Below are 12879 nucleotides of genomic sequence, written 5' to 3' on the forward strand. Positions count from 1 at the left end.
GTTACTCTCTCAACATCTGTACCAGCCGTCAACCCGTGGCTGTCCTCACCGCTGCTTAAATAGTGCTGCTCATAAACCCCTTTAATATATTCAACCTTGGGCTCGGTGCTATTTTTCCCACCTGTTCAGACTGAACAGCACATCTTTCCTTCAACAGTTCGGGGATTGCCCGCCGCTCAAGGCCTTTTCGTTCCACTCGACGGAGGAGGGAGTCGCTATCTGCAGACATCTTGTTTGGATTACACGAGTGAAAGGATTAGATGGACCACAGAAAAATAAAAACAAATCTGCCCCCACAGTGAGATGGAAAACCCTGGTAGCAGCATCAGTGCCGTCACTTGCCGTGCTCCATCTTCAAATTTCCAATGTATTAATGGCAGAATATATGAATGACTTTTGAGGATGAAAGGAGTTTTATTCCTCAAACCATAAAGATGCTATTTTGTACGTAACTTCAAATCATTCTGGCATTGCTTTTTGTTTGTTGAAAGATGAGACCGACACATTGGATATGTTGGCACAGTCATTCATCACCATATCAAGATACTGTAAGACTGTCAGGGGGTCTATTTTATTCACATCACTATGGGATGCAACAGTCAAGTATTCTTCTGTGTATGATCCTAAAACTGCAGGGATCCTCGTCAGCACTCTCAATCTGCATTCAATCTGCGACTTCAACATTTCCTCAAAGGATTATTAATGATGTGTAATTTTAGTCACTTGGATTCAGAAGTTTCCAAATAATTTACAAAAAAAGTAGCAATTTTGTGCTGAATCATGATTATCAACAGGTAAAGAGCTCTGCATTAAAGTACAAGTAATCAGCAAAGTGTACTTAAAGTATTAAAAATAAAAGTACTCCAGCTCTTAAGTGTTATATTACCGTATACTGTACTGGATCATTACCACTAATGTATTTTAATGTTGGTTAAAGTGTAGCTCTAATTGTCGAAACTGTTGGTTAGTTTAATCGGAAAGATCTGTTAAGATGATCAAATGATTCGTCTGTTAACTCAGAATCTACTTTAAGTATAAAGTAATGTACAATACTCCAGTATAGTAAAAGTACCTTAAAAAGTGAACATAAGTGCAGCCCTGGAGTGAATGTACTCAGTATTTTTTGTTTGTTTCAAACTGCTGAATCAGCCTCCAAACCTGTCTGTTTTTGGAAGAGAGAATTCTGTTCTCTGCTGCATTCAGTGAACAGTTAGCACTGCACCACGAGCAGGACGCTCTGCAGAGACAGTACAATGTAAGAACTTGGGCAGCGGCCACGGTTCATCCGACTGTCTGACCTTGCAGCCACCGGGGACTCTCTCCAGCATCCTGCCGAACCGCCACCTTACCCTGACGAGGACTCTCACAGAGCGCCACCCTCGTCCTCTAAGGCGCTCCTTCCTTTAGCTGAACTACATCATTATTAGCCTGCATTTCTTTAATGAACACCAGTCCTGCTGATTAATCTTGTATTCACAGCAGACCGCATCATTAGTCATTTTCTGACTACAGCAGCAGGTAATTCCTCTTAGAATGAGCGGATCTGCACTCAAAATGTATTTATTAAGTTAATAACAGAAGCACGTTACTTATGAAACACCTTAATCACTGTGAGCATGGAATCTGGAAAGGACAAGTAGGACTTTTATGTTCAAAGTCCTATAAATAGTGAATTTGTGTTGCTGCAAGTTTAAAGAAAACAGCACTAAGGAGGCATTGGAAAGACGTCCTGGTGAGCATCTTCATGTCACATTAATGTCCACTGAGTCAATTTAAAAAGTGATGGACGACGTGAAGGTGTCAGTGCCAAGGATGATTTTCTGCTTCAGAACTCTAAGCACTGCTAGAAAAAAAGAAACATAAAACCACTTCGGCCCGCACATTGTGCACAGATTTAAGTCATGGGTCATTGATTTTGAGCTTCTCCCCCCCCCCTCTTCACACACCGTAAACACGGACCAAGGACGGACCATCTCTGCAGAGCCTCGCCTCCTCCATCGTTGCACAGAACAGGAACGGACACCGCATGCAAGAAGACACTCGCCGCGGCCCTGAACGCACCGCCTCACCTTGCGCTCACGTTGCCGGCCTCCTCCATCAGGTCTAAACAAAACGCCTCCACAGCGCTGCCAAGGACGGGACTTTTGTTTGGTGGCTGCGCTGAATGTTTCTGTGTGTGGATGTAGGTGGAAGGTGGACGGTGATGATTCCTTACCGTCTTCTGTTCTCTACTTTCTCCGTTTGTGTCCAACCTCATTCCAGTTTTATCACTTGCTGTGTTTGTCAAATCATCTCATGACCACACAATTCAGAACATACTTAAAGGGGATACACGTAACAGGCAAAAACATTGTTTACAATGACCAATTTTGAGAATTTATGCTATTTTTCTCTCTCCCATAAAATGTCTTTTCAGACTAGTGGAAAGAAAACATCCAAAAATACACATTTTGCTGTTTATTTTACTACTTTGTGAATTTATTTCTCCTAAATTCACCAAAGGTTTTAGATAATGCCTCATTTGCATATTTAAACATGCATCTTGAGAAAACTTGTAATACAGAAAATAATTGTCTTAATGTGAGTAATCAACTGACTGTGTTTACCTTATTGCTGTGGTCTTTTTAACTGTGTTTTTCAGGGCTGTAAGCCAGGATTTAACAACAAAATACAGATTTTTCTCAACACAACCCCATCTGCTTGAGGCATTTTCGACGAGTCACTTAACAATTCTGGCACATTATTTACTTATAAGACAATCTGAACTTTCACCGGACTTCTTTTTTGTTTTCGATGTATCACAAAAAAATGTGCGTAGTGAGGAACTTCGGTCGGATGGACGAGTCCAAACACAACATGATCTTTTACAAAACATAACATTTTTGTCAAATTACGTTTCCCTCAAATATTGAATGCAGTTCAATCTTATCGAGAATGTAAATTTTTAGGCGACAGAGTTGTGTAACCACGCCCAATAGTGATGTCACGGCGTCCTGGAGTACACCTGTAGATCACTGCAGCAAGGTGAGACTCGAGTTCAGCAAAGGCATTTTAGTTAGTCTTTAAATTGGGTTATTTCATATTTGCACATACTCTATTAATACCGGACAAATTCATTATGATATCATGATGCTGAACAAATTGCTCAGCCCTACGTGAACTGAAGAGCAGAATTACTTTTTTTCATGCAGTATTATGCAATTCTTCTTACACTTTACTAACAAATGTCTCCATCTTTTCTGCACTTCATCCGTTTTGAATGGCGTTCCTGTAAAAATGACATAAAGGAAACTCATTTTTGACAATAGTCACAATTACTTTTGAATGCAAGGTTTGTCATTTTCTTGAGTTAAAAAGTCTGTATTTTAACAATAAACACAAGGCACAAATGCATGTTCTGGCAAACAGGATGAGCATTAGAATGATGCCCCACTTGACTACATCTTTCGAATTCAAACGCTGAATGTGTTAAATGCGCTTTTGGTATTTGTTCCCTGTGTATGTTTCAGTGAGATGCAGCAGGGTTTTGTCGACAGGAGCAGCCATGTTGCAGCTCTGACATCAGTTCAAAGTGCATCTAAACTTGTGTGTAGTAAGGCGCCCTTCATCCTCACCCTATCACCTCTCATCATTACTGACCTCACAACTCCCCCTGGTGCTGACTGAGGTGGATGCTCAGTGAAGTGCAAGTGGTGAGTGTGCATGACGAGCACACGTTGTGCAGACTGGAGAAGAGCTCCTCTAATGTCTTAGCTAAGTTTAAAGTACAGAGAGAGCTCTTTCAAAATAAATCACTGGGTGATACTTGCACTGTCAGCGGTACTGATTAGTTCACAAGCCTCCGCATTGGATTTTATATTTTGTTTCAGATTTATTAAAAAGAAGCACAGTGATTTAGAGACCGCACAGGCGAAACAAAAATATCCCGACAGGAATATTACAACTAGAGATTTCAAAAAGACCTGAGGGAATGATTAGGATTCCTTAGAGGAATGATGCATCAGCTTATCTGCTCTGGAGCGGCAGGCTGCTCTCGTCCTAATTAGAGTTTTGCAATCAAACGGACTGAATTGGGCTTTAGCTACAGATCGCTGTGTGTCCCGGCACCAGGCCCTGCGGTGGTACCTGCAGAAAAACCAATTATCTGCACAATCAAATTAAACCTGCAATGAATGAGACTTTTACTGTCCCATAGCGCAAAAAGTGATCCAAATAAATCTGTGGTGGCAAAAGGTTGGTTGATCAATAACAGTGACTCAACAGTCACCTCGCCAAGTGCTGAAATGTCTGTTTTAAAAAAGAAAAGAAGTTTTTAAAGGCCATGCGCACTTTTGATGCTCATGGAAAGACCAGCAGCACAAACATCTGGAGGCGTAGGCACAAGAATTCTAAGAATACTCTCAGAGGAGCTCCTAAATTAGCCTGAACATTTCTAGCAAAAAGTTAAAGCTTAGACGGTTATTTAGGAAAGAGAGAGGAAGCGACAGAACATAGAAATAGAGCAGAAGTAGAAGAGAGATTCACATTCAAATCAACGTAGCAGGACGGTCAGAGTGGCGGCCATTTTCATGTGTCCTTTTGCGACCGTTGTAGCAGGCGAACTTCCTAAACTAAACCGACTTACAGCAAGACTCACAGAGGTGAGGTTTTACAGTAACGACTAAAACGAGCTAGGTAGCTAGCTAACTCCACCATGCTTTATTGCAACGCTGGTTACAGAAAATGAGCTGATGAGCAGCGGCGGCGCTGGGTCTAGCTGTGTTATATTAACCATGCTGGTAATTGTGATACTTAGTTTATTTTATATTAGTGGGATAAATGGTTTAGCTTTGGTCGACATTGAAATCTATAAACCAGTGGACACTTTTGCGTTTTTTTCCCAGTTGCCAAATATCTTAGTAATCAATTTAGTTTTTGGCACGATCTAATCTATAGCGTTTCATAAACATTTTTCTTACCTTTTTGTCTTTCCACCATTTTCTCCTCTGCTTAAAGAAACTCTTAAAACTTCGGGGAAATTCTGATAAACTTCATAATTCTAAGAAATGTTCACATCATTTCTTCACAAGGAGCAACTCTTTTTACGAAGAAGCTTTACGAATACGGCGGCCACTTTCCAAGCTAAAAAAATTATGAAGCAAATGTAATATTACTCAATAATATAACGTATTATTTCTCATTTTTTACTGACAATTCTGTTATACATCTCTGCTTTACTTGTTGTTATGGTAAAAGTCTGTAATTGTTTGGTCACTAATCATCATATTGCTTATTGTGTGAGTAAAACAACCTTCCTTTATTTCCACCAACCTACTGTATAAACAAGTGACCACATTAATGACAAATCCCCATGATATTCAACACTGTGACTTGTCTGTGGTTTTCAATACTCCTTACTCACAGAAAGTAATGCACAGGTAATTGCTTTTTCAATAGTGGTGCATTGTTTCACTAATTAATAAGCACGGTCATTTTTCGACTGCTTGTTGTGTTACAGTCTTCACACTCTCAAAAGGTCCAATTAGTTCAAGTGAAAGATAAAGAACTCAAGAGAGCAAAGTGTTCTGTTTCTATTACAACATAGTTTGAGGTGAGAAGAAGACCAGACATTATACAGTACATCATTTGTGTACGGACATTATATGGTTCAAATTAGACCGTCTGAAAGCATCTAACGTTTTTTCAGGTGACACAAACACGTTGTTGTCTCTGCTGATGAGGTTTTTACAGGGACCTGATGATGCCATTATCAGCATGCCCGGATATATTTGCAGAATATACTCCATTGTCTTTTATGTCATTTTAGTCTGCAGTACACTTTTAAGCCACATGGGGGAGCCTGAATGCTGTATTGTTCTGATGATTGTATTCTACTTATGACATTGAAGCTCGTTTGAAAGGCTAACGTGCATTCTGTTTGTTTTGGGCATTTTTAAGCAGAATCTTCTGGAGATGTAGTTTGCGTATCAGTAACACTTGTTTGTCTGTCTCATGTCTTGGATCATGTTTTATAATGTTTTACACTGCTGAGGATTTGTCCAAAGCAAACCTCCACTACGGCAGACACTAAAGTTGTATTGCGTTGTAATGTAACAGCTCATTACTTGTCTGAGCAGCAGTTTTTCTTTATGATTTCTATCGACTAAACCCTTCTGGGGCGCAGTAAGAAGATAACGAACGCATGAATGAATTCACTTCTAAAATGGTTGTCATTCACATTTAAGTGCTCTGTCTACTTATTCAAATATCAAAGGAGTGAAAGAAACACATTCATTATGTTTAGTTGTCCTGTTTACTCACAGGCCAAATTGCAGATGTGATAAGATGTTTGAATGTTTTCAAAACACAACGAAACATCTTATTTCAGGGGGTGTCAAAGAAATATGAATTGATAGGACTGGAGCCAAAAAGAAATCGCCTTTCGAATGCTTTAAATATGCACATTTTGGAATGTAAACTATTTTTGGACACACACTTGTGCAGATTAGGGTCACATCTTTTTATGGATGTCTGGTCGTGTGGGTTATACTTGATGAAGACAAAATATAGAAAAAGGTGTTCAGTATATATTGTCTTCTTCTAGAATAATAAAGGCAAAACAAAGACTTCAATTGTCTCAGGAGGATGGATTTAACTCGACCTGCAAGTAGCACCGTTTTACAATCTGCAGGTATCGACGTTACTTGAGGAATGAATGGAGAGTAATAGATTACTTTGTGTGTGTATGTGTGTGTGTGTGTGTGTGTGTCTGTGTGGGGGGGACACACCAGTTGCCACCCAGCAGTGGTGATAAACGGCAGAGCAGGCTCGGGTGTGAGACTGCAGTCACGGTGCGCGCAGTGACCGGCTGCGTCCACTGGGGGAGGACCGAGCACCGCCTGCGTGCGCTGCGGTACACGAACGACTTTCTCACCGATGCTCTCCATCATCATCACCACCATCACACACACAGACACACACACGCGCGCGCACACACACAATAGAGAGGGATACCGGAGTATAGGTAGGGCTACAGCGGCAGACAGACAGATGTGCGATGCTCAGACTCAGCCGCGGGGCCGTTGTCCCTCGCCCGCGCGAGGCTAAACTTTTACCGCCGTCGCGTCTCTTCGCCGTGACCGCGCAGGAGCTGTCATTGATGCCCTAACGCCGCCGCTCGCACACCTGCTTCTGTTTCCCTCCTTTTCTTTTTTTGGGGTCTGTCTTCTTCAATGATAATTGCTGCCAGCGGACCAGGAGCGCTGCAGCAGAAACGGGGGCTGAAGTGGCGATAGATCCTGTTGAATTGAGGCAAGACGTCGAGACCGCAGCCCCCCAAAAAAGACAAAAAAAAAGAAAAGTGTCCTCCACGGGAGTGCGTCAGAGCACGGATGGATATAGTGGATGATGTGGCCGCTGGTTGGATACGACGAGGGATTTGTGATATTACCCCCCCCCCCCCCAAATCAAGACGGGAATTTGGGCAGGAGCGAAGAACTGCATCCTCACCTAGCCTAGCTCCCCTCCTCCTCCTCCTGGAGCAGATTTGTTTGTAGGGGGGCTGAGGTGATGTCGTTTGGCTCCTTTTCACATGTAAGTATGAATGTCAGAATGAAGGGAGGCTATATTTAAAGGGCAGGGAGTTTCATGCGTAATGTCTGTTCTAAACATAAATGTCTGCCACGCGTTATCCGAGCCTTTACCCCCACGTCCACTCAATACTAATAATAATTATAATAATAATAATATGCAAATGATGTTGTACCGCCCTTATGTTGCAAAAGATGCCTTTTCTTTACAGTCGCCCAAAACAACGGGCATCAATATGAATATTTTTCTCTTTGTGGCCGAAACCAACTGCTGTTTTTCTTGTCTTTCTCTCGCAGAGAGCGTCAGCGGAATAAAAGTCTTTCACATTCACCGGAGCTCCACAATATAACAGCAAGGATCCAGTTGTTGTTGTTGTTTTTTGTTTTTTTCATTTTCTTGAATCTCATCACATAAAATGGCAACCAGGAGTGACCACGGGAGGATCAAAAGACGCATTCGGGCCCCAGCCGCGGCCGTGGAGAAATTAACCACCTGATGGGCACCGGAGGACGCGAGCACAGACTGTTTCGGTTGTAGCTTGTTGACTCGGTGATTTATAATGCTCAACAAATAGAAGGGGCGCTGCGAGTTTGACACAGAGCGCCTGCGTAACAGGCTACATGCCACCGGCCCTCACGTTTTTTTGTGTTTTGTTTATGGTAATGCTGTCATGAAATATCAGGGGCCTGTGTGCCGACACGGGAAGACAGGCTGATCGATGTCTCCTGTCACGCATGAGTCGCCTCGTGGACTGCTCTCAGCATGGACCTAATTGAGGTGTGTTTGTTGTTCTGACGTTCTCATATTCACAACTGATTGGTCGAACCGGTTCATGCCTCATTTTCTCTCTCTGCGCGCGCCGAGCTGCAACTTTTATCGGCTGACCTGCATCCACGTCGCCCCGAGGCGGTTCCTGTAGCGCTCGCGGACCGAACCCGCTCATTGACTGTGTAAAAAAAGAAAAATGGAGTTTGCCATGGTAGGTGCGGACAACGGGTGCAATAGTCAACTGCCTTACGGATATGCCCACGCTCGCGCACGGGAGCGCCAGGCTGCCCAGTCGCGAGCGGCGGCGGCGGCGGCTGCAGCGGCCGCTGCCGAAGGTGGGTCCGGTGCAGAAGAAGGCGGCGGCGGCGCGGGTTCCACCTCCACCTCCTCCTCGAGCGCTCATCTCCTCAACAACCGCCAGCATCAGTCTCGCGTCGCCTCCTCCTCCGCGAACGCCAACATCAGCAGCAGCGGTACCGCCTCGCGCCCCTCCTCCTCCACCTCCTCCTCCTCCTCACAGCACCAGCAGGAGCCCGAGCAGCAGCACAGAGTTCTCAGAGAGCGGAAAAAGCAGCGCGGCGTCGGACGCTGGCGACGCAGCCGGACGACTCTCGGCGGGGACCTGCGCCACTCGGAGCTGGCACTGCTCGGATCCGAGGAGGACATGATGATAGAGGAGGAGGCCGAGGGAGCCGAGGAAGAGGAGGAGGCAGAGGAGGAGGAGGGGGAGGAGGAGGAGTACCGGGGAAGCAAGAGGTCGAGTTTTCTGTGTAACATGGATGATGAGGAGGAGACCGCCTCGCTCACCGACCGGCGACCGCATTCCGGATACGAGAATGTTTACAGCGAGTGCGGCTGCTGCGAGAGAGTCGTCATCAACGTGTCGGGTCTGAAGTTTGAAACTCAGTTCAAGACTCTCGCGCAGTTCCCGGACACTCTCCTGGGGGACCCCGACAAGCGAATCAGGTACTTCGACCCGCTGAGGAACGAGTACTTCTTCGACCGGAACCGGCCGAGTTTCGACGCCATTCTCTACTATTACCAGTCGGGCGGGCGGTTGAAAAGACCCGCGAACGTGCCGTTCGACATCTTCTCCGAAGAGGTGAAGTTTTACGAACTCGGGGACGAGGCGATCCTGAAGTTTCGGGAGGACGAGGGCTTCATGAAAGAGGAGGAGAAGCCTCTGCCGGAGGACGAGTTCAAGCGCCAGATCTGGCTGCTCTTCGAGTACCCGGAGAGCTCGACCCCCGCCAGGGGGATAGCGGTGGTGTCCGTGCTGGTCATAGTGATTTCTATTGTCATCTTCTGCATGGAGACGCTGCCGGAGTTCAGGGACGAGAAGGAGTACCTACAGACACGAGTCAACTCCACGCAGCCGGACCACGGGTTCACTCCTTTCAACGACCCGTTTTTCCTCGTGGAGACGGTCTGCATCATCTGGTTCTCCTTTGAGTTTGTAGTCCGCTTCTTCGCGTGTCCCAGCAAGACGGCTTTCTTTAAAAACATTATGAACTCAATAGACGTTGTATCCATTTTGCCTTATTTCATAACTCTCGGCACGGACCTGGCGCAGCACCAAGACAACGGGCAGCAGGCGATGAGCTTCGCCATCCTGAGAATAATCCGCCTCGTGCGGGTGTTCCGCATCTTCAAGCTGTCCCGGCACTCCAAGGGGCTGCAGATCCTGGGTCACACCCTGCGCGCCAGCATGCGGGAGCTGGCCCTCCTCATCTTCTTCCTCGTTATCGGCGTCATCCTGTTCTCCAGCGCGGTGTATTTCGCCGAGGCGGACGAGCCCACCTCGCAGTTCACGAGCATCCCCGACGCCTTCTGGTGGGCCGTGGTGACCATGACCACGGTGGGCTACGGCGACATGAAGCCCATCACCGTCGGCGGGAAGATCGTGGGCTCGCTCTGCGCGATCGCGGGCGTGCTGACCATCGCGCTCCCGGTGCCGGTCATCGTGTCCAACTTCAACTACTTTTACCACAGGGAGACCGACAACGACGACCAGGCGCCGGCGGTGGTGGAGAGCTTGCCGCCGGGCTGCCCGTATTTCCCGGACTTTTTACGGAAGTTTAAAGGCTCGCCTACGGGCTCCTCGCTGGGCGACAAGGCGGAGTACATGGAGATGGAGGAGGGGGTGACGGAGTCGCTTTGCGGGCTGGACAAGAGCCCCAGTAAAGGAAACGGCACAGACATAGGCAGGAGAAACAGTACGAACTCAAAGTCCATTCAGACTGACGTGTGATTACAAGTAGAGTCTTTACCCCCCCCCCCCCCCCCCCCCCCCCCTCTTTTTTTTCTTAAAAAAAGAAAACGCCCTATAAAGATACCGTATGCCCAACAGCAGGTGGTCCAAACACAAGTTTTACGCACGCGCCTCAGACCCACACACACACACGCACAAACGCACACACACTCACAGGTCACCAATTGGCAGGTTTCATTCTCTCCATCTCAGACTAGTTTCTCCCCAAAAAAGCTCTGCACAAGCTTTAGGAACAATTATGATCAATATTTGATGATTGATTAGTCGGCTAAACCTTCCGAATCTGACACAAAAACTCAAAGTCCAGACAAGACAGGCTATGCATTCGCACTTTATGAGTTCCATCTGTCAATAGCAGATAGGGTAGGGATGATCGTGTTGTTTTTTTGTTTTTTTTGCTGTTATGCAATAAAGTTAAAATAAAATAAATAAATGTTTGCACTAATGTAGAATTTCGCGCTGGGTTCGGCTGGTTTTTATTTCAGAGACAGAAACTGTAGGTCATGCAAATGGCAATACTTTAGTCCTCCTCTGACCACTTAGCTGAAGAATGCTGGAGTAACTTCCTCGAAGAGAGAGCAAACTAAGGATATTAATAACCTCTCTTATGCGCTGCCAATAAAAATTGGACTCCAATAAAGGAAAAAAGCCCGAGACAGATAACAAACTTTTGCGAGTGATCCAACACTTAAAAAGCTCATTGACAAAGACATAGCAGTCATCAAATAAACCAGCACTACAGTTATTTCTATGACACAAATATGTTTCTTTTTTTCCCCAAACACAAAGAAAAAGCCTTGTGTCGTTGACCCACTATGAGAGCTAAGCACAGGAAACAGAGTTAAAAACATATAAATAAATGGCTGGATAAATGACTTTGCCCCGCCAGGTTTTTCTACGGACAGGCTTGGAGCCTTGAGTTCCCCCCCAGCTTAATTTAAACCACCTCAAAAATGACAATATCCCTTTACACGGACGCAGATGGAAAGCTATAGCAAAAAAACGATTCTGTTGTGGAAACTCATCGGATGGGGTTGGGTGGGGGGGGGTTTGCGAGCAACTTCCTCTCCTGTCCGCTTGGAGCACAAAGTATTCTTTTTTTTCCACTCAAGAGGACTACGTGATCATCTCCGAGCTCAGAGGACCTCCGGGATGTGGACGTCTTCCAAAGGTATGTAGCCTGCAGTCCGTGTGTGTGTGTGACAGTGAGGATGAGAACAACTGGGGAGAGAGAGACGGTAATGCTTTCTGAATATGTGGGGAAACATCCACTCCTCTCCTGCTGCATCTTTGCAGCACATTTAATAGCATCTCTTCTATGTGCAACACTTGGTCGACCCCCGTGGTCCGAAACATGGGTACGCGTGCAGTAAAGTACTGCAGATGGACGACGATGAGTCAATGTTTCTGCTACACTCAGGTCTAACACGTCCAATAATATTACTGACACATCCTCATTCATATTCATAGTTGTTATTATAAGGAGACGTCAGGTCAACCTGCTGTAAGGACAGATGTCAAAGGTTTTGAAAGATCACGAAGTGCTACAAAGTTCACACTTCCTGCCTTGATGGACAGTCTTGACTGCACTCAGATCAGAAGATGATTGATTGTAGTCTTGTTTTGTCTCTGCTGTCCAGTCGTCTTATTAATAAGTAAGGTGTGTGTATAAGCTGAACATTGTGACACATGAAGCCCGAATACACCACATTTATCGCCACGACTTTTACGATTTCAAACGTGAAAACGTGTCACTCTCCTGACATTAAATGGCCAAGCAAAAACATTATTAATAATATATGTACTAACGATTCAAACGCGTTGATTGGATGTTTCCGCTTCGACCTTGAAGAGTGACGCGTGCCTTTGACGAGGAAAGTTTCTCTGCGCTCGCCTCAAATCTCAAGTTTAAGACGCGTGGTATGCGAGCAGGATTTGTGACGTCACAGGTGGGTTTAAGCCAATCGCGGTCCAGTGTGTGACGTGGAAACATGAGGCCTCCAGTGCACCAAACACCGAGAGTGGAGTTTTAAATGGAAGAAAGGGGCATCTTGTGTCCGAATGTAAAACATTTGCATGTTCAGTGACGACTGATTTTTAATGAGGAAGGAGCAGACGTCCCTTTAAGATAACTGAACTTTAATGTGGCAAAATGATATTAGACACAAATTATTAGTCAACAGCAGAGCATTTTATGTCTTAATAGTTCTAAAAGTACGTCTTAAAGTAGTGCACATTTTGACCCACCTTATTTCCAGAAGGGATCACGA

The 12879-nt window shown here is 45.3% G+C and overlaps 1 protein-coding gene across 1 annotated transcript; it reads left to right on the top strand.

The window, feature by feature from the left end:
- Nucleotides 1–8533: 8533 nt before the first annotated feature.
- Nucleotides 8534–10588, top strand: kcna4 (potassium voltage-gated channel, shaker-related subfamily, member 4). The gene has a single exon (XM_076078674.1). It carries the CDS (start codon nucleotides 8534–8536, stop codon nucleotides 10586–10588), a length of 2055 nt encoding a protein of 684 aa, XP_075934789.1.
- Nucleotides 10589–12879: the final 2291 nt, after the last annotated feature.

Source organism: Anarhichas minor, unplaced genomic scaffold (assembly GCF_050575085.1).
Source record: "Anarhichas minor isolate MPS153535 unplaced genomic scaffold, ASM5057508v1 ptg000067l, whole genome shotgun sequence".
NCBI classification, from domain to species: Eukaryota; Metazoa; Chordata; class Actinopteri; order Perciformes; family Anarhichadidae; genus Anarhichas; species Anarhichas minor.